Source organism: Zootermopsis nevadensis, unplaced genomic scaffold (assembly GCF_977971745.1).
Source record: "Zootermopsis nevadensis isolate Lab colony 2312 unplaced genomic scaffold, Znev_1.0 Znev_ptg000061l, whole genome shotgun sequence".
Lineage (NCBI taxonomy): Eukaryota > Metazoa > Arthropoda > Insecta > Blattodea > Termopsidae > Zootermopsis > Zootermopsis nevadensis.
Genome location: NW_028259192.1, coordinates 3,178,548 through 3,201,662, shown reverse-complemented (window position 1 = coordinate 3,201,662; position 23,115 = coordinate 3,178,548). Strand labels below are relative to the sequence as shown.

At 36.6% G+C, this 23,115-nt stretch overlaps 1 protein-coding gene across 8 annotated transcripts; it reads left to right on the top strand.

Annotated features, from left to right (window-relative positions):
* The first annotated feature begins 1,332 nt into the window (after positions 1–1,332).
* Positions 1,333–20,081, top strand: LOC110833734 (uncharacterized). Of its 8 annotated transcripts, XM_087341006.1 has the most exons (8): positions 1,405–1,534; positions 2,662–3,722; positions 6,089–6,217; positions 7,802–7,922; positions 8,797–9,058; positions 13,453–13,634; positions 15,584–15,767; positions 17,218–20,081. In XM_087341006.1, exons 3-8 carry the CDS (start codon positions 6,112–6,114, stop codon positions 17,851–17,853), a joined length of 1,491 nt encoding a protein of 496 aa, XP_087197132.1. In that variant the 5' UTR covers positions 1,405–1,534; positions 2,662–3,722; positions 6,089–6,111; the 3' UTR covers positions 17,854–20,081. The 8 variants fall into 8 exon arrangements, with proteins under 8 accessions (XP_021927856.1, XP_021927857.1, XP_021927859.1 ...); XM_022072164.2 differs by lacking the exon at positions 2,662–3,722 and having other exon boundaries at positions 1,333–1,416; XM_022072165.2 differs by lacking the exon at positions 2,662–3,722 and having other exon boundaries at positions 1,389–1,461.
* Positions 20,082–23,115: the final 3,034 nt, after the last annotated feature.

Genomic DNA, 23,115 nt, shown 5'->3' with positions numbered 1-23,115 from the left:
GGCCTGAAAAGCAAAAATAAAGTCTTCTGTCTTACTTTCATGGTTCACTGGTATATCATACACTGGAACACAGCAGAATTGATCAGATGAATTGCATTATAAGCCAGCTAGTTAAGGTTTATGTTTGTGGCACTGATTCCAGAAGGGAACATTTTCATCACGGATCCCTTGTGCCCAAAACAATAAGAGCACTAGCATATGTAGTGAAATCATTACAGTGAAAATGTGTCCCACATTTCCTAACATTCAAACTACAAAGTACTGAAAAACTATGCACTGGTCACTATTGCTGGGAAGGTTAAAAATGCTTCTCAATTAAAGAATGGATCATTGTTGGTAGAACTGCACAATAAAAAGCAAGCTCAATTACTGTTAGAAGCTAATCTCCTCAGTTCATACATATTGAAAGACACATCCCTCATCCTGATTCTCTGGGCAGGATAACAGAGGAGGAAACAGTCTGCCTTATGTTTCAAAAGCTTGATAAGAGGGACCATATGGTGGACTTAGAATACCAAACACAGTATTCCTGACAGCAACCTGTGGCTGTCTTCTGCTGTCAATGGGATAATATATGTGATATGCCCGTCTTTACATCCCAGATTGTCGACGTCGCTATTTTCTATGGTTCCCTTAGCATGATACCATCGAATGCCGGCTACAGGTTGATTTTAATCACATGTCACACTGGACTTTGGGCAGCAGCCTTTCTTTCTGTACAGCCATGACTCATGGTGTAAGCCTACATTTCACGTGCTTGTGATACTACAATGAAGATGACTGTCTTCTGGTTTCGTAGCGCAGAAGACAGCCTTCGAACACACCGCCATGAAAACATCGTATCCCACAAGAAAGTAATGTTCCATTTTAACCTCTCCATTCTCTGCTCTAAGATATGTAAACTAGCAGCTTCATAGCCGGTAGCGTTACTATCACCTTTTCAGTAAAGACTCCGTGGAGTTTACTAATCTCAGCTAAATTCCCTTCGTTTTTTATTTTCAATTTCTGTAACAATTTATTACCAGCAAAGATAATTTCTACTGCATATATAATTTATAATGATGGTGTCGAATTCATTATTATAAATCCATGTCCGTATTCTAAAACATGTATTCATTTTATGTGTAGTGGGATGGGTTTACTTGAAAAGAACAATATATTTGAAGGCAGTGCATTTTCACATCCCGAAAACAGAACTTGTTTGCACGACAAATATTAACTAATGGGAACAGTTTGGCACACTATTTAACACAGATTAAGCAACCACATAGATTGACTGCAATGAAGATGACTATTCAATGTACATTTATGCACCTTGCGTAAAATGTTATTATGTGGTACAAGTTTTGAATCAACGGTATTTTAAAATGCATTGTGGGTTACATTCTGAAGTCTTTGTGGAACCGGGAATTGTGGGTAATTGTTGTTGATGTGAAACGGTTGAAGAATTTTATAGTAATTGTAATTGTTATGTTTATTTGTATAACGTTTCTGTGGACGTAAATTATAAGTACAGAAGACGAGTCAATAAAATGTAGTGTATTAGTTGTGCCTTCCGTATGTTGCGATAATGGTGTTAGTTTGGTTCTTGCGTATAGGCACTGGATTATGTATAAAATTTGTGTTTATCATAAGTTCAGAAATAGTATGCAAATTTGATTAGTCCTCAACTTCAAATGCTTCAGCATAATCTTCCACGGGATTTTGCTTGTATATAACATGTTTTCACAAAAGTTTGTAACTACAGAGATAGTCCATACGTTTTCGCGGCTAGAGTTCAATACTTCACTCCTGCATTTGGGGTGAGCAACGTCGAATGAGCGTTACACATCACCCTGAAGATGGCATTTGCAGTGTTACCCTTAACGTTGGATAATACTGAACATTCGACGCTGCTGACCCCCGAAAGCCGAAATTACACATTGATAAAATTGTTAACGGATAGGAGTGTCATTCCCGCTTTTTATTAGGGGTGTGAGGTCTTGAGAACAGCCCCTTTAAGGGCTTACATAATTATTTATATTTTCTGTAAGTAACTGGTATACTTTATGAAGTCAAAGCCTTTCAATTTTTTTTTTTTAAAATTTGTTTGTCTAGTCAGATTCAAGCAGGGAACCTTTAAATCAGAAAGACATAAAAATGGTTGGAAAATGAAAGGAATACCTGCTTCCTTCGTATTTATACCCTCCCCAATACAGTGATAATGTAAATGATAGTAATAACACTCACATTTAGCTCATTAAGAAAATGTTGCTGGACTGTGTATACCTTACAGACACATTACAATTACATGAAGCAAACTGTTTTCTGGACATTATCCATCGCCCAAGATTAAATAAATAAAATCAATAAAAATCACGACGTTTTGGAGATGGGAGTCTATCTCCGTCTTCAGGTAAAACCTACTCTGTTGGGCCCAATCGATAGAGCTAATCCCATTTCATGATGAACTTATAAACATTTTTAGTATTCTGTCTTATTGTAAATTTAGTACAGTTTGTTATTTTACATCAGAATCTTAATATTCTTAAGTTAAATATTTAATTTCAGTGCCCTCTGAAATGCTGAAGCATTTGTTGTGAGGACTAATGAATTATATCTCAAAGGATGATGAGAGGCCTTGATTATATTATCATTATTACTTTTATTATGCGTCATTAGCTCTGTGATTGTGTCTCATCTCATAAGTCTCCTTTTAAGCAATTAGACATCTCTATATAGTGCTGAGAATCTGTGATCATATTTGTTCAAACAAATAAGACATAGAAAAGTCAAATTTGTTCAGACAAGTAGAACTGAGCTCATATGCATCCTCATGAATGTGATGTTTAACATTTCCATTAATCTATGATGTTACTGAACTGCCGACTTCTGTGTTTACTGCATTATAGATCTCTTGGTGTTTAGGTGAATAGCACCTCTCCTGTATACCTTACTTAGAACTTTCATATGAAGTGTAAGTATGGCTGTTTCAACTGCCATGGATGATTTATGGAAGAGCAAGAACTATATATTTGTCCAGTAGTATGAATTTGATTAGTTCAGGATAGTTCTGCTTGTTTGGCATATGGCTGTTGTGTTCTCCAAAAAGCTGGCATCTCTTCATGATAGCTGGGAAGATGAGTACATCTTCATCCTGTAAGCAGTGTCCATCAACCCAGTATCTGCTTCAAAGTATGTAGTGAAAACACTGACGATGGAATGCAGTTGTATTGCTGTGGAGAGACTACTGCTGCAGAAAGGCATCCCATTACCGGCTCGTGATGATGGTTGATTTCATCTACAGATTCATGGCACTGCAGTGGATTTTCCGTTGGCAGCAGCATTCCGTCCGTCCGTTTGCCAAGTTGCTGCAACATGTGTCAAGCATCTTCGCGTTGCAATGACATCGTGTTCGGTTTTACGGAATCTGTGGTTCCTCGAAAGCCACCGACCACATTCGGAATTGAAACACGCATTTCAAAGAAGCCACATTATTATACCGTACCAGAAATGGCTTCAAGGCTGTTCGGTTTCCGTGCTTTGTCATCATTGCGACTTCGCATTATCATACCGTTCCAGAAATGGCTTCAAAGCTGTTCGGTTTTCGTGCTTTGGCATCATGCGACTGCTGTAAACACGGTTCGGTTCGTTTGGTTTTGTGATGCCAGTTATCGGGTGTCGTGGAGCTTTTCTTGAATTGAAATCCAAGCCCTTGAGATATGAGGAATCTAGAAATCGAGGTATGGATGTCAGTGCAATGTTGTTATAATCAAGGTAGGAGGTCCTTGATCAATAGAAGGTATAAACTAAAAATGAGAAACTTTCAAAACATTTTACTTGTTTTAACTTGCTTGTCAAGAGAATGAGTGGTAGAGGATGGTATCATGCTTTATCTTAGGTATATAGTTATTTAGTTGTGCATATTAATAATCAATCTTGCCACAGAAGGAGGATAACTAATTCACATTCTTGCCCCAAACAATGCATATTATTAAGATGGCTGTCTTCTGGGTTGTCACACTGTATAGTCTGGTAGACTCGTTACTGCCTCCATCATCAGGGTGAAGACTGTCTGATGATGGAGGCAGCAAGGACCTCACAAACTCTGGTTAACTTCTGTCAGACTACACAGCGTTACAACCCAGACAACCCATCATTATACTCACTGGTGTGAGAACCTCAAATCCTACTTAATGCAGATTATTTTCAGTATACAGAGAGATGCTAAACTGTAATCCATCAAGAAGTGGTGTTCCCCCTTTTTGTGGCAAGATCTTCCATTCTCTGTTTTGTTTCTGATTTTTTTTTATATTTTAATCATATTACAAATTTAGTAAATCTGAATATTACACATTTTACATTGAGCTGCCTTTTATATTGCAGAGTTAATGATAAAGTGCATGCAGTTTCATATAATGTGAGGTTCAAGTACAGTATCTATATTAATGAGTGAAATCCTTAATGAAGTGATAGAATATTTCTTGGATCTTTACTGTAGTACTTCTATTTAACTCCGATTTCAGGATTTAGTTCAGTGTTAACTTCATCTGTGTTCAACATTCACACTTAATGTATGGTAAAACCACTCTTAAGTAACATAAATGTTAATTTTAATGTATTCTGGTTTACAGATGTACTGTAAATGTTTGACTAAGCACCAGGGCTGAAATAGTAATGTGGGCTTGAATTCGAGCTGGGTATTAATACAGATATTGCAATAGTGGTCAAATCTTATATTGCAGTCTGTTACTGGCACAGAACTTACAGGTCCAGAGTAGTCGGGAATGTACTAGTTATATTTGTCTTAGGAATCTGATTATACCAGTATTAACAACAGATGATTTTTAATGAAATGATCTAGTTTTTCATACATTTGTTAATATATCCTAATTTAAGTATTTTATTATATATTTAGTTCTAGCACTTAAAGTACATCATGGGACATTGCAGGTATTGTAATCACCAGGGATGATGCCGTTTGAACATTCATTACCATAAAGATTATGTCTGCTTGAAAAGAGACTTACAGTGTGCCATTAGAAACTAAGTCCTTTATTTCCCAGGAAAATTGGTTTAGTAATCTTATAAAATATTCTATTATTCATATTATGTATTAAATGTTTATTGTTAGGAAGGGACATTGCAAATTCGAATGTTCTATAAAACATTGAAGGACTCTTGCTAAACTGAAATGTCTTCAACCGTCCACAGTATAATTCAGACAAATGAATACGTAATTTCTGCACTTCTGACCAAAGATGCTTAGGCTGAGCTGTGGAACAGTTGATTTACAGAGGCTATGAAAATGTGAACACAAGCAGGAGTTCATGTAGTTCTGTAGAACAAAATTCTAAACCTGGTTCTACTTTGTATTTGGGAGGTCCTAGACTTGAATCTCAAACTAATGACTGGCTGCCCTGACTCGGGTATTTCTCTGCTTTTTTTATAGTCCTTCAAAGCTGGGATAGAATCTGAAAATAATGTGACTGCTTTCTTCCACAGTCTGTTCCGTTCATCAGTTGCAGTCATCTTGCCATTTGACCTTGTATAAAGTTGACAAGGCTTTAAACTAGTAGCTGTTTTTTGGGAAAATACTATGCTGAAGTTGACTGTCTTCTGGGTTGTAGTGCTTTGTAGTCTAGTAAACGTTTACCAGCATTTCAGAGGTCCTTGCAAAGACAATGGTAAACTTTTACCAGATTACATGGAGCTACAACCCAGAAGATAGTCATCTTCAGACTCACCACTGTGTAAATCTCATCCTAAATATTATGCTATTTATTGAGTTCCTGTAATATAAGGCCACAGACTTGCCATATATTTGAAAGCTCTCTAAAGTAAGCAGTCTGATGTTTGAGATTTGAGGTTCTCGTGGCAGTGAAGGTGATGTTCTTACAGGTTGTGGTACTGTGTTTGCTCATAGGTAGATGCCAGTGTTTCAGAGAAGTGACAGTATCTACCTGTGTCCACATGGCATCACAATCCAGAACATCATCAAACTGGTATTTGTATGCCTTCAGTGTTACAGAGTTATAAAGCCATGAGGCATCAGAAGTTGATGAAAATATCAAACTTACGATATAATTATGTGATGTAACTGTTTCAGTGTTCAAATTCTGAGGGTGCAGTATGTCCTCATGGGAGAGCTCCTCCCGCCGACGCAATCCACAGTCCACTTCATCACGACTTCGTATGGATTCATACAGCACTACCAATAGGTTGAGCCGAAACAGAGGTGCAAGTTTTTTCCTCTTGTTTACATTTTTATAACTACTCATTCATCGCACTGATTTAAAAGTCACACACACCTGATAATAAAGCCCTCAAGTGACATGTAACTTTAGGTTTTGGTTATGCATGTTACATTTTTATGGTTGGAAAGCAGTAAGAGTTCTTTTGTTAATATTCAGTGACATCAGAAAAGTTGACCAATAACACCAGACAGTTCAGTTGTTATGGTTATTTGCAACTGTAATCAAATTGTGGTAATGACATTTCCTGTGCATCTTATAAAGTAGTTGTACGTTTCAGGTGTTATAACATTTTTACACCACATGGAGTATCATTAACATTGTAGAATTGTAGACGGTGCAGTCGTGTGCTACATGTGAGGGTGTTTCAAAAAGTAACAGCAAATTAAATATTTTTAGATACAAATAATATGTCATTTTTCTACATAATCACCCTCATTTTCAATACACTTCTCACACCGTTGCACCAACTTCTTTATTCCATCAGAAAGAAATGTTTTTGGTTGTGTTTTCAGCCAGGAATGCACCGCCTCTTTGACCTAGTCATCATTCCCAAATCTTCGTCCTCTCAAAGCGCCCTTCAGGGGTCCAAACACATGATAATCAGAGGGAGCAAGGTCATGGCTGTATGGGGGATGCTGTAAGATCTGAAATCTCAATCTCTGAATGGTTTCAAGAGTTGCAGCAGCCGTGTGAGGGCGTGCGTTATCATGGATGACCGGAGCGTTGGTCGTCACAGATTGATATTCGCCCATTTTTAAACGCATCTACCCACTCTTGCACTCTTCTCTCGCCAACGCAGGCATCTCCATACTGTTACAGCATTCTTCTATGAATTTCACAAGGTTTCACACCCTCCGACCACAAAAATCTGATGATTGCTCGCTGCTCCTCTACGGTGCAAACAGTTGAGGGTGCCGCCATTTTGTATATGCATCCCTTCCAATTAAGAAAGCCATGCCATCTATTGGGCAGTGTCAAAACCTTCTCTAAGAATGTATCTTCCCTGCGCAGGAGTTTGAAATGCCTGGGGTATTCATTTCGTGAAATATTGTCAATTTGCTGTTACTTTTTGAAACGCCCTCATACATGTTTAAATGTGTTCTTGTGATCTTTCATCCCTCATTGGTCTTCATATTTATTTATTGCAGATAAAATATGTTGTTGACTGAGCTAAATAACGTCATTAATTCTGATGTTTACGAAGCTTATCAACAGTACCTGTATATTATGTAGAGGCAGGCATAATTTTTAATTGTTTGAGGGTAAGACAAATGTGGTAAAGTTTAATTTGAGCTTAATGATAATAGCAGACCACTACATACTAAAATGAAATCCCAATGACTGCTTTTAGTGTTCTCGTCCGATATAAAATAGTATTGAATATTTTTCGAGAATATACAGACAGGCGCATGTGACCTCCACATTGTGAATTCATTTATAGAAATGTATGCAGTGTACATTTAACATTTAAGATGGAATCAATTCTGATTGTTTGACTTGACACGTGACTAAATCCGGTTAATAATTGCTATGCTTATTAATCCATTAAATGAACATATTTGCAGTATCTCCTCCAAAGCGACGTGAACTGGACAAAGTAATGAAGAAAGCACGGCGTGATGGACCTATGCAGAGCAGTTACTGGAATAAGAAGCTGTTAGAAGTTGAAGAGAAGGACCCTAATAGGTATGTTTAGCCTGTGCTAATTGGCATTAATGCAAGCTGGAATTTGAAATGAAGGTAACAGAGTTAAAGTTCTTCCAAATTAGGGTTAAATGTTGTATTGTGGATAGTTTTTTTTCCAGAATCTGGTTTAATGTTATTGCAAACGGAACAGTTGTGTCAAAAATGAATTGTTTGTGTTGATGTTTATTAAAAAAAATTCTGTAGCTATGCTGTGTGTAGTATTAAATGACCAGTTAAGTGGAAGGGATTTGGAGCTATATTGGGTAAATATGTTTTGTCATCACATATTGACGAGTGTGTTATTAACTAGTTTGTTTTTGTAGGATTTCATTGCTTTTCATTGTTAGAAACATATTTTTTCAGTCAAGTTTATTATACTGAAATTTTAGTGCATAGTGTTGCATGATACGATGAATAACTGATAGGAAAAATAAAAATGGAAGTGTTCATAACCCAATTTGAAGCCCAGTCCGTAGCCAGTCACTATACCGACTGAGCTACGCCGGCTCTCGTTTACCGATTGTAGGGAATTAAAAGGTCTGAATGTCAATATGACTAATGATATGTTATTCATGCCATGTTTAATAGAAGTTTTTGTTTGGTTCAAAAGTTATTTGGCTTACTTTTATTGTATAAGGAAAGTATGTTATAAAGAACTATTTCAACCCAGAGGAAGGCCTGCTTTTCTGTTAAAAAATGTTAGGGTGGCATGGTAAGATGTGCTGCAACTACCTCAAATGAGATTCTACTCAGTTTACAAATAATTGAAATTGTATCATCTGTCAACTTCATAACATTTGCATAGAATGTGAAATGATAGAAGAAGTGTGGCATAATGTCAAGTTGTCCATCTCTTTTCATTTTCGTGATTCAGATGGCGGCACAGTGGATTCAAGGAACTGTATGGTGGTGGAGGTGGTAACTCATCACCTCATGGTTCCCGTTCTAGTCACAAGAGATCTCGTAGCCGGTCACGTGGTGCTACGCGGAGTAGCCGAACTCGAGTAAGGTCTCCTCCGCTTCCTGCAAGACCTCGATCAAGAACCAGGGAACGAGACAGAGAGAGGGAGAGATCTAGGGACCGTGACAGAGATCGAGATCGAAGACCACACACGCCCCAGCCACAAACTCAAAAGGTAGAATTATTAGTAGTTCTAAATTTAATACCTGAGGTTGCTGATCAGACTATCAGAGATTACTGAATATAATATTGCTGTAGACAACTTAAAAAAGCTTTTAGTAGTTAATTGGAATAATCGGTAATTGCTTTTGGCTGTGTATTTTCATACTGTAGCATGTAATAGGACGTGAGATGGTTGCTTACTAGTACCTAAGTAAAGCCAAAAGTATGTATGTGTAATACTGGTTGTCCAGAAATGTAAACTAGAAAATAATAGTGAACTGTAATATTTCCACATACTATTTTTTATTTGTTCAAATAGTGTACATGGGAAGAAAACAATTGTAACTTGTAATTTTAAATTTATAATTTCGTAACTAATTTTAGGTATTAATTATAGGGAGTATGAAATCTGTATGTTTGTATGTTCGTCTGTTGGTGATCCAGTGTTTTCAACACTCTTGAGTGAAAAAATGTTTATATTTTATATTAAGATGTCAGTAAAATAAGAATCTAAAAGTATTCTTTAAGGGTGGCCACACACACTACAACTTAACGGAAGGCTCACGTCTATGAAGGCCAACCTTCCGGCAAACTGGAGCGTGTGTGTTGAATTTGGCCGGAAGGTTTGGCTGGAAACCGAGCCTCCGATAAATCTGCAGTCACTTGATTTTTTCCTCGAGGTTTACAGAATGTTTACAAGTCGTAACGTGTGTGGGACGAGGGTAAAGGCAAGGCTTGTAGCATTTAGTCTTCTCAATTAGTCATCACAGCACTATACAGCCTTGTTTGTTTCGTCAGTTTTTATGTTACCATTATTGGAGTGATGGCTAACATGAGATCCTGGCCTCATGAATTCATCTCCGAATTCATTGAGTTGTACAGGTCTCTGCCTTGTTTTTAATAATAATAATAATAATAATAATCCGTGGCGTAACAGCCCTCTGAGAGCCAAAGCCGACTAGCTGGCTGCTGGCCTCACGTTCACATGCCTAAGCAGATGTGAACGATCATCCACCCAGATAGAGGGTGATGTGTGGTCAGCACGACGAACCCCCAGCCATTGCTAGTTTTCATGACCGGATTACGCTACCCATTTTAGATCCCCAGTTTCCTCACGATGCTGGGTTGGCACCGATCGAAAATCTGAGGAGAAATTTCTTTCCCTGAGACTCGAACCAGCGCACATTCCATTTCACCGGTCCAAAGCATGTACAATGTGAAAAGCAAGCATTATTCCAACAAGCACTTGAGAAACTCTGCGTATTTGAAGCTTGTAGAAAAAAATGCAAGAAGTGGATGGTACTGCAACAAACGATACTGTATTAAAGTGGATCAACAATATGCACAGTTCTTGCAGAAAAGAGTTGAAGAAAGTGGCACGGTGTAAAAGAAGTGGCACAAGCAGAGAAGTATACGAACCATCTCTATGGTATTTCCACGTGTTGGATTTTCTATACGACCAGGAAATCCCCAGAGGCAGCATATCCAACATGCTGATTGATGAGAGTTGTACAGAAGAGGAGAATGAGGTAAGTATGAACAAATTATATTGGTAGCAAACAAATATATATATTTTCAGACAATTTATTATAATAACATGTAGCTATCCATAAATTAGAAACCCCAATTTTCAATGGGGACACTTCTCTCTCTGCAAAATTCAATTGTTTTTAAAATATTCCAGAAATAACTCTCGCACCTGTTTACCTTCTTCACTGCTGTTGATTATGTCCTCTCTGCATTGGTGTGAATACTTCTGAACTACTTTAACTTGCTCCATCATCACCGTCACTGAGAAAGTCGCTGCAGTAAGAAGTGGGGCATTTTTTGCGCAGAAAGTTATGCAAGGCGCAAGCACCCATCACGATTGATTCGGCGTTATCTAATGAGACCCCAAATGCTGTATGAAACACTTGAAACCGGTTGGCCAGGATTCCAAATACATTTTCTATAATTCGCCTAGCACTGCTTAAGCACTTATTGAAATGTGTGTGGTCAAGATTCAAGTCCTTTTCACTGTACGGTTTCAAAAAATCTTTTCGAAGGGCAAATGCTTCATCACCAATGAAAATGTAAGGAAGATTATTGTTGTCATTAGCAGGTGGTAATTTCAATTTACCTTCCACTAGTGCTTTGTAAAATGTATTGTTGATAAAACCACCGCCCGAAATCCTTCTGTTCCAACATCAAACAAGATAAACTCATAATTGCTATTAGCGATTGCCATCACAACTATTCTGTGAAATCCTTTGTAATTCCAAAAATATGACCCACTTCCATGTGGGGGAACAATTCAAATGTTTCCTATTGACTGCGCCCAGACAGTTTGGAAATTGCAGTCTTTTCTCAAATTGCAATCCAATTTCTATCCATTCTTCCTTCGATTCAGGAAACTAAAAGAAAAGTGTATTAAAATGTATATTCTGTTGGTTTTTGTTTTATAAAAGAAAAGTTCATTAACGTGTATACTTCTTTCAGGAAGAAATTAAAAGCAATGATGTAGCTGAATCGCAGCCGCCGTCACCACTAATACTGAATCCATTTCTTTCTCCAAGTGCGTCAAATACGCCTATATCATTAGATAGCAGCACATCGTCTACAAGCGGCAGAAAGAGGAAGATTCAGCATACCAATAAACAGGACATGGTACTGAACCTGGTAGCAGAAAGGCTGCAGAGTTGGTAGCATACTCCAACTACGGTGTGCATATTGCTGAAGAACTTGGTAATTTACCACCTATGATGGCTGCCTTCTGCCAGAAAGTAATTAATGATGCAATTTTTGAAGCCAAGTGTGGTAATCTGAACAAAAGATCAAGAATAGTGACTGAACAGGAAGAAATATTTTTTCAACACACGATGCTACACTCGCAGCCATCAATAGATTCCTCACAACAAGAATCTTTGACAACCTTGACAGGAACTTCCTTTCAACATTTTACACTGAATGAATGAATGAATACCTTCCAGCACCCTCATCTAACACCGCTTTGCACAGCTTATATTTCAATAAATATTTTTGTTCCAGTGTAATTGCAGATATCCAAATAAATGTTTATGGCTTACCTTGCAGTATTCTTTTTGAAGAACTTTGTAAATGGCTAAGCATGTTTCTGGAATAACTTTCCGTAGTGCTTGTGCTGATTTGCCACCGAGAACTTTCAAACCTCGTAGTTTCTTCCAGTGGCCATAAACCTCAGGGTAGCGCACAACCGTTCATGCGGAGAAATTGCTGTTCTCAATATGGTATCTTTCTTCCCGATAACTGGAGAAACTAAGTTTAACAGCTCCAAATATGTGTCCTCATCCATTCGCAGGTAGTTATGCCAGTCTGTCGGCTCTAACCGAACTTCATTCAACAAATTTATGTGAGAATGTTTTGATCTATCTAACCAACTTCTGACCCATTTAGAACATTTCAGCTTTCTTTTCTTTTTCAACATTGAAGAAACAGCAAGACCGATTAAAACCGCATCATCTTCACTGAACATGTAGCATCAACTGAAGAATAAAAGACTGAGCACAAAACTGCCACAAAGTCTGTACGTGTGTGGAGTCTCAGAGGTTTGAGGCTTACCTTCTGACTTTAATCTTGGAAGGCAGGCCTTCCAGTAAGTCGTAGCGTGTGTGGCCACCCTAAAACCATTTCATCTTGTCAGCATATCCACTTTACATAAAAGTCTAGCATAAAACCTTCATTTTCAATGGTTGTGAGACCCAAACGTAAAATTATAGTGCCATTTTATAATTTTTCAGTCTTCAAGTAGCCAGTCTGTAGACTACAAACTACAGAAAGCAATCTTTACTCTAATACCAACCACCTTCCAGGTCAAATATAAAAGACCTATCTTAGATCAAAAGGTATGGTAATGATGCTGCTTGGTCAGAGTAATTGCACATCTAAATGGAGCAATCGTGGAACAGTGGTTAGCAGGGGAAAATCAAAGAACTTGTGGAAAAACCTGCTCTAGTACCACTTCATCAGCCACATATCTTCCTTGGAGTAACCTAGGTCTCTGTGATGACAGTCCAACCTGAGCTATAGCATGACCACAACATAGCTTGTTTATCTAAGTGCTTCTTTCCTGTCTTATTTAAGTACTGAGTGGCTGTAAAACATATGTCTGATAAATAACAAGCATTTTGAACCAAATCTAAATCTACGTTTTGTCCAAAATATGTGCACACAAACAATCCTTTGCAATTTCTTCTGTAGGGTGCTTTCCTTTGATTCCCATATAACTGTTGTCTCCATATGCTTTACTTTTTGTCCTTCCATTATTATTCAAGTTAAATTATCATGTTTAAGTTTTTTTTTTTTTAGATATTGTTAACTTATTGTCCTTCAAAGCAGTACTGAGAGGGAATTTTGATTGCAGTATAATTTTGGAGCACAACTGTGTTTCAGCCCCAGTCACAGCAACCAAGACGACGTACGCCCAAGATGACATCACTGACACCTAGCTCCCGTTCACTCAGCTCATGCTCAGACGAGTCTTGTTCTGTATGCTCACCTAAAGGCAACAGGAAGGTAGTGAATTCACCGGCACCTGTGTCTAGTAGAGCTAGACAGCCAACGCCTCGGTCTAGGTGTGTGTGTTGGATGAGTTACCAGTGTTTTATTAACACGGTTTACACATCGTTAAGTTCTTATTTTTCTTCTTATTACTTATTTAAATATGGTATACCATATTGATGCACATCACACTTTTTACTCACAATATGGCTTCAAATGCACCTTCTTTATGGTAACGTATTTCTAGTATCTAACCCACTAGTTAGATAACTGTGCACCAAATCCATACAAAAATTTAGAATGGCAGAACTTGAAGGAAATAGTACTGTAACAATAAATCACTGGTTAACATGCTGGATTCCTTGTCTGAAGTATGGATTTATTACTCCCATGATAATTACAAATAATTATTTGGGTATGGTAGGTCTTTACAGTTACTAATCACAAATCTTGCCCATTCAGTCTTCTGCCTAGTCTCCACACTTGTATTAATTGTTCACCTTTGAGGTCAGACACACTCCACACTGTCTTTCTTTCCCACTGCACATTTCTGTGTAGCTCTTTCAATAACTAACTGCTTTAACAAACCATCCCAGAATTTGCTGGGAGGGACTGAAGAAAACAAAACCCCACAGTCAAGAGGATACTAAAGTCACATCATCATGATTTCTAGTTGCAGGCCTCATGCAAGAAAGTAAAAAATCTCAGATGGTGCTGAATTCAAATTGCTGCCAAATAGCTACGTATGAAATTTCAAGAAAATGCAGTGAAAATGGTTGGAAATATTAAAAAAAGTTACATGCAAAACCATAACTTGTGGCATGTGATATTGATGAACTAAAACATTTATGCAAAGATTCCAACATAGCGAAGATTTCTGTCTTCTGGGTTGTTGCGCTGTGTAGTCTGGTTGATGGTTTACATCGACCACACTACACAGTGTAACAACCCAGAAGATAGAAATCTTTATACTCACCGCTGTGAAAACCTCAAATCTTACATTCCAACATAGCATTTTATGAAAATTCATCAAAAACAAGCTAAATACTTACATACAGACAATAACAAAGCTCATGTGCACTTTTCGTTGCAGATGCGCCTAATAAGACACTGACAGTAATTTCTTACATAGATTGTAGATAGAGTTCCTGGAAAATCACTTGTGCTAATCAAAACGTCCAGTAGATGTAATGGATTGGAGATCTTTCTGTGTTAATCTATGGAATGTTATGTAAACCATACAGGTGTGATTATTGATGACCACAGTCTACACTAAAATAAATTGTCCAAGTGTATTTTGTTTCATATGTATGCCTACTACCTAATTTTGTTAACTCATTGAAGTTCCCTTTAGCTGTATCACTGACCTCATTTTGAGATTTCATGTTCTCATGATGGGGAGAATGAAGATGGCTGTCTTCTGAATTATGCTCTGTGTTGTCTGGTATAAGTTTACTGAAATTTCAGAGGTTTCTTGCTGCCTCTTCATCATCCTGGTAATGTAGGCAGCAAGCTCATCTGAAACGTCGGTGAACTTCTACCAAACTACATGGCACAATATCCCAGAAGACAGCCATCTTTTTACCTCAGTTTCTTTACGTTATTTCTTTATTGATCTGTTCTGGAGCTATATCACCTAAAGAAAAATTTTCTAAACGTAAAGTTTGGGATTACTGCTCGTGTAAATAATCGCCACATAAAACAGATACAAGCCTCCTTTCAGTAGCTAGTTCTTGCGTCATTTCCTATCATATAGTCAAAATTGCATTTGTAATACTCAAATAATATAATCACAACTGGAAGTGAATAACTCACAAAAATCCCATAAGTTGATAACACTGTATCTTGACTTTTAAACAAAATCCACATTCAACTATTTTAAATTGTTAATAAATTGCTGGCATATGGCTGATATTCCAGTTGAGAAGCATTACAGTGACAGTCTGCAAAGAAGACTTATGACCAGTTCTAGTTGACATATTTTTGGGTCATTGCATTAATTATTCTGTTGTAACTCTTTTAGGTCCAGATCATTTTCTGTGCCAAGAAATCGTGCTAACAATCGATCACCACTTCCTTCAAGGAGTAGCTTAAGAAGGCAGCGTGAAAGGTCTGGACCTCCTAGTGATCCACGAGGGCCACCTCCAAACCCACCTCCGACAACACGAAAAAGTCTGAAGACCAAACGTAAAGGAAGTAGAGACAAAGTGAGTTGCTTAATTCTACCTTCTTTATTATTATGTCTAGTTTACATGGGGCATGTCAGTTTTCTTCTAACTACCGTAGATGTTTAGATGTTTGTCTGTGTCTTTCTGTGTTTTGCTGTCCTGTATAGGTAGAGGCCTTGTGATGGGCTGATTACTCGTCGAGGGAGAAACCTCCCATGTGTGAGGAGGCCAAGGTCCTTGAAGGACTGTAGGTCCAGAGATCGTTGGAAATACCATAAGGAAGATTGGTAGAATTGCACTCGTTTTGCAGTTTTCTTTACATTTCTACATTTATTCCATTTTCTGAAAATTGCTAATGCCTAATTTGTGTCAGATATACAGTTGTTCTATACAGGGCTTTAAGAATTCATAAATGTAAACTTTAAATTAAGTACTAGTGCATTTGTGGAAGAATTGTGCAGAAAAGTGTTTAACTTTATTACTAGCAAATACGTGCTAAGGATTGTCATTGCATATCCCTGACAATTCCCTTTCTGGCATTGAATCTAATATGCCGTTGATATTGCATTACATATGGAAATATTAAGCAGTTTCACATTTGTGTTCCATTGAAGCAATAGAATATGGTTTATTAGTAGAAGAGATTAAGGTAGAATTGGACAAAACTTATGCTCAATGTAGCTGAAATGTATTTGCAACATCATAGATGTTTCCCTGCCAAGAACAATGTTCTTTGCCTGTGTAGGATTTGAGGTTTTCATGATGGTTAGTTTGAAGATAGCCGTCTTCTTTGGCTATGTTTAAATACATGTATGTCTACAATCTATAGTGATAACCCTAGCAACAATTTAAAACCTTACTACCCAGCATGAACTATGAGATATAAAGCATTTTGTTGTATCTGGAAAGTTTAGTGATTTAACAAGGTTTTGGAAGTAGGTCTGTGACTTTAGATGGGTATTCATGGTAACAGCATTTATTGTGGAGGATACCATTTAAATTCATGAGTGAATATTATAAACAGTTTTGGTTTTTTATACACTTTTCTAGGCTGTATTTGCAGATATTGAGTCATAAGTAATTGCATTGATGCTATAAAATTAAATTTTGGATAATCATTCTTTCTGGGACTAGTTATTCCAACAGATTTTTATAATTTGTGTATTGTAATGGTACATAAATGTGTTCAGTTACTTGACATCTGAGATTATGTGAATAATTATGTATTGACAGCTAAAATTATATGCTGCTGGATAATGTTTCTGAGCAGTGATGAATTTGGAGATTTATCAATGATGTGTAACCATAGCATGTTTAGAACAATGGAGTGTGTGAACTGCTATGACTCTTGTGAACAGGTGAACATTTGTGAACTTCAGACATTTCAATTGCAGGTTTAGTGTTAGGCTAATCATGGAATAAAACTCACTTTCATAATTTTGACTATCATTCTTTCTATATGATTGGATTTTGAACCTCGTACTTGCAGAGTTCTAGTAAAAAGCAGAAAAGTGGTGGGAGCAAATCGAGTCGCAGCAAACGACAGCGCTCTTTACCAGTGGCAGAAGGCAGCAGTAGTCGACGACATAGTTCACCACCAGTTTCCTGTTCAGATGAGAGTTCAACATCGTCTGTGACATCTGGTGGTGGTGTACCAAAACTCACATTATCAGAACGCTTTGGTAAGATGGCACAGTGGTCTGTAGACCGAAGGGACTTGGATGGGGTGAAGAATATGCGCATTACAAAGGATTCAGATAGCTCAGATCTGAAGGTTGTTATTGAAGGTGAACGGTACCATAGAGCACTTAGTCCCATGCCAGTTAATGAACGCCGTGTTGGTGCAGGATACTTCCCAGAATCCCTCCATACTGGACCAATAGGTTTGGATGCCTGGGATGATGTTAGGGTTCGGTATAAATATTACAAAGATCGTGGTTATCTTCGTGATCTCACACTTGATGACTACATGAAGTGGGAAGAGTGGTGGTACAAATACCAGGAGTGGCTGGAAGCAGAGAGGTACTATGAGCACTGGGCAGCTGTTAGGGCTGAACAGGCTGCCCGAGGGGGAGGCAACAAGTTGTGGAATGATCAGGGCCTTAGGAAACGTAGGAGATTGTAAATTAGGATATGTTCACGTATTTGCCAAGTTTTTCTCGAATAAATTTCTGTTTATAAACGCTTTCTCATTGAGTACTGGTACATTTAGAAACAGTTTATATAACTTGAATCTGGATGTTATGAGGAAGCAATAGAGAAACACATTTGTATGCAATGAGATATTTCTTTGGATACACTATAATAGATAATGTTTCTGAATAAAATACCAGTTAAAATCTGATTTTAGTTTGCTTTCTGCTTGCCTACATTTTTCTTGTTCAGAGAATGTCTGATGATTTCATTCAGTTCATATATGAAAGATAAATACATTATGGGACACTGCATGTCTATCATCTGCTCATAATTTTCTTGGCACACGTGAAATATGTTTAATTTTGTGAGAGAGTTAAAGTGTATAGAATCTCTGCTTGGTAGATTATCGCCATTGTTTATACCTATGTTGTATTATGTTAACGAGACTGCACTGTCTGGATGTCTGGGATGTGTGTAGAAATGAATGCATTGTGTAATTTTGACAAGAAGTCTGTAGTTCAAAACCTGTTTGGAATAAATCTTTCAGATCTGTACATAGTAAGTTTTTGCATAGGATCTGAAATAATTCTTCATCTGATATTTAAAATTGTCTTGGACTGGGTTTCGTGATAATACTCCTTCTGGATATCATGGAATATTGAACCAGAACAAGTAGAAGAATCATTAATTCTAAAGGGTTCTGATGATGGTATATTGCAATTAGTGTTTCCAGAAATGTTCGTTCTGTTTTGAATACTAGATGACTGACAATATTTAAGAACTCTGTAATACTTCAATAATGATTATTTACTGAAAGAAATATTACCATCAGGAATTTATTTGTTGTCTGTTGGTATTTTACTTAGGCAGCTCATAACATTATATGTGTGCCATTCTGTAGAGATTTGTAGTACAGGTTGTGCTGCACAGAAAAAGTAAGTGAATTTCTACATTCTATTTGAATAATGATATTATTGTATATACATACATTCATGTTGTATGTTAGGGTTACCGTATTGTCTAAAATTAGTTCACAGTGCAGCATTCTTTTCAGTGAATTTTCTGAATAAACGTTATGTTTGGATAGAAATGACTGACAATCTGTGAATTCAGTGTAATTTAGCATCAGAATATTATTTGTCTTGATCTAATATATTGCCCCTTCACATCACCCAACTTGCTGATTATGAAATTCAAGGTACTGTTTAACAAGAATTTGAACTATAAGATGAAAATATTCTGATGACAATCATTGCTGGGACCAAAGCTCATCACACACACCCTTAAACTTCCATAATTCCCCCAGTACTAAATATGTTGCAGAATAAAGTGACTAGTGATGTGATGCCAGTATCATGTCCGTTTTCAATTGTGTAGATGAAAATCTTTCAGAAGTAGTATTTTATAGCAAAACTGGCACATCAGGCAGTGAATGAAGTGATGGGCAAGCAGCTTCATTTGACAGTGGGTTGCATGATGTGAAACAGTAAATGAAAATCTGGTTCCTGGGAATCTCCTAGTGGCATGATGTCTATACAAAAAATTTTATCTTATTGCTTTGTATATGAGCATGTGTGCAAAGAATACATAACCATTATCATACAGAAATGGGATTTAAACCCCTATATGTTGGGGTTGCTGGCTGGATTTTAACTTTGTGGTTAAATGGTTTACCAGTATGCTACATTGACTCACAGCCAGCTGGATTTTATATAAGGCTTGGCCACAGCTGATAAAGTATAATTTACATAATCATATAAATATCCAATTATTTCTACACTCATGAATATTGTTGCAAACAGGCTGTGTGTCACTTATTCAACAAAAATGCATTAGCCTTCATAAAAAGTAACTCTTGTGTCATTAATATAATTTATGTTACAATTTAATTTGTCAGTCCACAAAAATTATTTATACTAAGATTTTACTGTACTTGTTTACTGATTGTAACTGCAGTGTGCTACTAATAGGATATTCTCATTCACTACATTTTTATCACATGTGATATTTACTTGTTACACAAGCTTGTAAGCCTGTGAGGGCACATGTTAATAACTCTTAAATCTCAATGAAAATCTGTATGTCTGAACAGCATGAAGAGGATGGTGGTCAGTGAACTAAGTCCCTTGATATTATTCCCTTCCTCCTGTGAACTGTTCATAGGAAGTCACTTGTATGTGTAATGTATTGGCATGAATATAACTCTTACACCATCTATATTGTGGTAAGTTTTCACCTCTCTTTTATTTTTTGAAACGATTGGACGAATCTAAAAGGAACTGGAACAATTTGAGAAATCAGAATATTAAAATATGTTCTGAAAGAAAAATCTTCAGTAAAAGAACACTAACATGGCAGTTACAATTACAAGAGGTTACCGTTACCAGCAACAAGAGAATATTGTAGTTTGTCATCTGCTTAGGTATTGGTTTGTGCTCACATATTCTTCTAATGTCATATTTTCCATAACCTACAAAAAACAATCTCAACAAATCTGAGTTTGTATAAATGATTGCTGTAATAAAAATAAACTTTAAAATTGACTAGAATTAGAATCGGGAGGAAAGTGACAGCAATGATTTGGATATTTAAAGAGATTGGATAGAGCAAGGGTACTGAGAAGAGCATTAGAATTAAAATTTAAAAGTAAGATTACCATGTAATGACTCAAAACAAGAGAGTTCTGTCAAGTACTAAGAGGGCTTCTAAAAGAGAGGGCAATGAACTAAAAAGGAAAGATTATGAGAAGATAGAAAGTGGAGACTTTTCATCCATCAACCAATATAAAATTTGAATGATGCTAGAAGAAGAAGGCATGAAGTACATTCAGAACACGTTTATATTCATTCTGATGTTGAACCTTAAGATCTCTGCCTTTGCTGCTTTAATAGAAAAATATTGAATGTTAACTTCATTCCAAAATAAGTCTGCCATGTTTACAAACAGGATTTTTTGCTTGTAATCATTCCCTTGAAAATGGTTTCAAGAATTCATGACATCATAGTCTCATTGTTACTAGATTGTGATGCATGGATTAAAATGTGTGGCTGTTAAATAGTGTATTTCACACCATAACCAGTATTTTCTCTTAACTATTTCTGTGCTGAAATGTCTTTTAAAAGAACAGATCATTTGTTTCATCATTATCATCAGCCTTCCATGTTTTCAGCCCAGTGGCCTGTTACAGTCTGTATGTTTCCTTTCCTGGTAATTACCACTGCCATGGGTGAGAAGCTTTCAGGAGATATCAAGACTCAAGATATGGGAGGGCAAGAGGTATCTTCTGGTATATGTTCATTTTCAAATTAGATTGCATCATTTACATCATGTGCATTTAAGAAAGAAGTATTTTCAGTCTTTATACTGTTCTTCAATTCATTGTAGTATTATATTTGCTTCAGTATTGGAAACTTTTTTACAGGATGTACCTTTTAAAATGCAACCTAACAATAATCGTGTTCTACAGCCCAAAAATGAAATCAGTAACAGGCCCAACTCCATGTTATAGACTTCCCTGTGACACTCGGTTCAAGGTCGCCATGGTTTCCAGGCCACTGCTCACACCAGTTACACAAAAGCTGGGCAGGTGTGAAAATGGTGTCTCCACAAGCAGAATATGTGTGAACACTACTTCACATTGGAATGATCTGCAGCTGTTCATGATGCATTTAGCAATGTGTATCCTGATGAAGTACTGAATAAGACGACAGTATACCGACTGGTAACAACAAAAATATTTGTGTTTCTTGAAGAAGGTGGTGAACATCTGCTATAAAACTTTTCTGTAAGTTCTTAATAAATAAAAACTAAAAAAAACTCATTTATTTTGTTACATTGATGTCACCAAATCTTACAAATACTATTGTAGTGAGGATTGCATTTTAAATGATAACTCCTGCAGAAGCACAGAACATAGTTCCAAATTAGGCAGTGTCCTATTGAAATTACAAAATATGGTAACCCTAAATTACTGACTGCATATAGCATGTTTTTATATTCATGAAGTTTATGCATGTAGTTCAAGTGTTAAATCTCTAACCACTAATGATAAAGCTGCACTAATTGTAGATGGCATATTGTATTTGGTATCTGCTATAAACTTTGATTAAATACACCACTAAAAAGCAAAATGTTGGACATGTAAGATGTTTCACTATACTATTCATGGCTATTTATTTATTCATTCATTCACCTTCAGAGAGTTTCTTTCTGTACAGTTGCACAGAACACTTCCAAATTAAGCCCTATTGAAATGTCAATATGGTAACTCTAAAACAATGATTCCATATAGTGTTTTTTCATATTTATGGATTTTATACATGAACTAATTGTGTAGTTCAGGTGTTAGGTCTCTAATGACCAACGAAAAAGTTGTGGTAATAGATGGTATACAATATTATGTATCAGTCATTTAGTTTAAATGTGTTACCAAAAGTGCAAAATCTTTGACATGCAAGATGTTACACTGTACTGTTCGCAAATATTTATTTTCATTGCTATTTATATGTTCACGATTGGAGAATTTCTTTCTGTACAAAAAACACCTCCACATCCTATTGAAATTTCAGAATATTGTAACTGACACTAATTGCTTATAGCAGTTTTATATTTATGGAGTTTAAACATGAACCAATTCTCTAGTTCATGCGTTTGATCTCTACCCACCAGTGAAAAAGCTGCATTAATAAATGGTATACAGTATTATGTATTGGCCATTTTGTTAAAATCTATTATTAAAAAGCAAAATTTTCAACATATAAGGTGTTACACTGCACTTTTCATAGATGTTTATTTCCAAAAATATTAATTTAGATCTTACATGTATATTGAAATGTCCGTATGTGTTTGTAATTGTAATAAATACTTTACACTGCAGATGACAATTTCCAAATTTTTTCATGAACTTCAATGAAAATTATATTCACGTTCTGCGACATTGCTCTCACTTTTAGTCCCTTCTACTCAGTACAGTATGTACCAAAAATTTTCTTGGTTGGTCAGCTGCATCAAAGCTGGATTATAATCTGACATCTTGGAGAAGTGCACAATCTCCAGCAATAGGGTCAGTGTGGTGAGTAACCATTAAGTTGCTGATATAAAAAGTGTGTCCCAAAAATATGTATGTACAGCAGCAACTTTGGTGGCCACTTGTCAGTTGCTCACTGCCATCAACTGTGCTATGAAGCTAATTGTGGTTATCTGAACATTACACTAGATCTGCTAATTCACTAAATGCCATTGTTGGTGCACG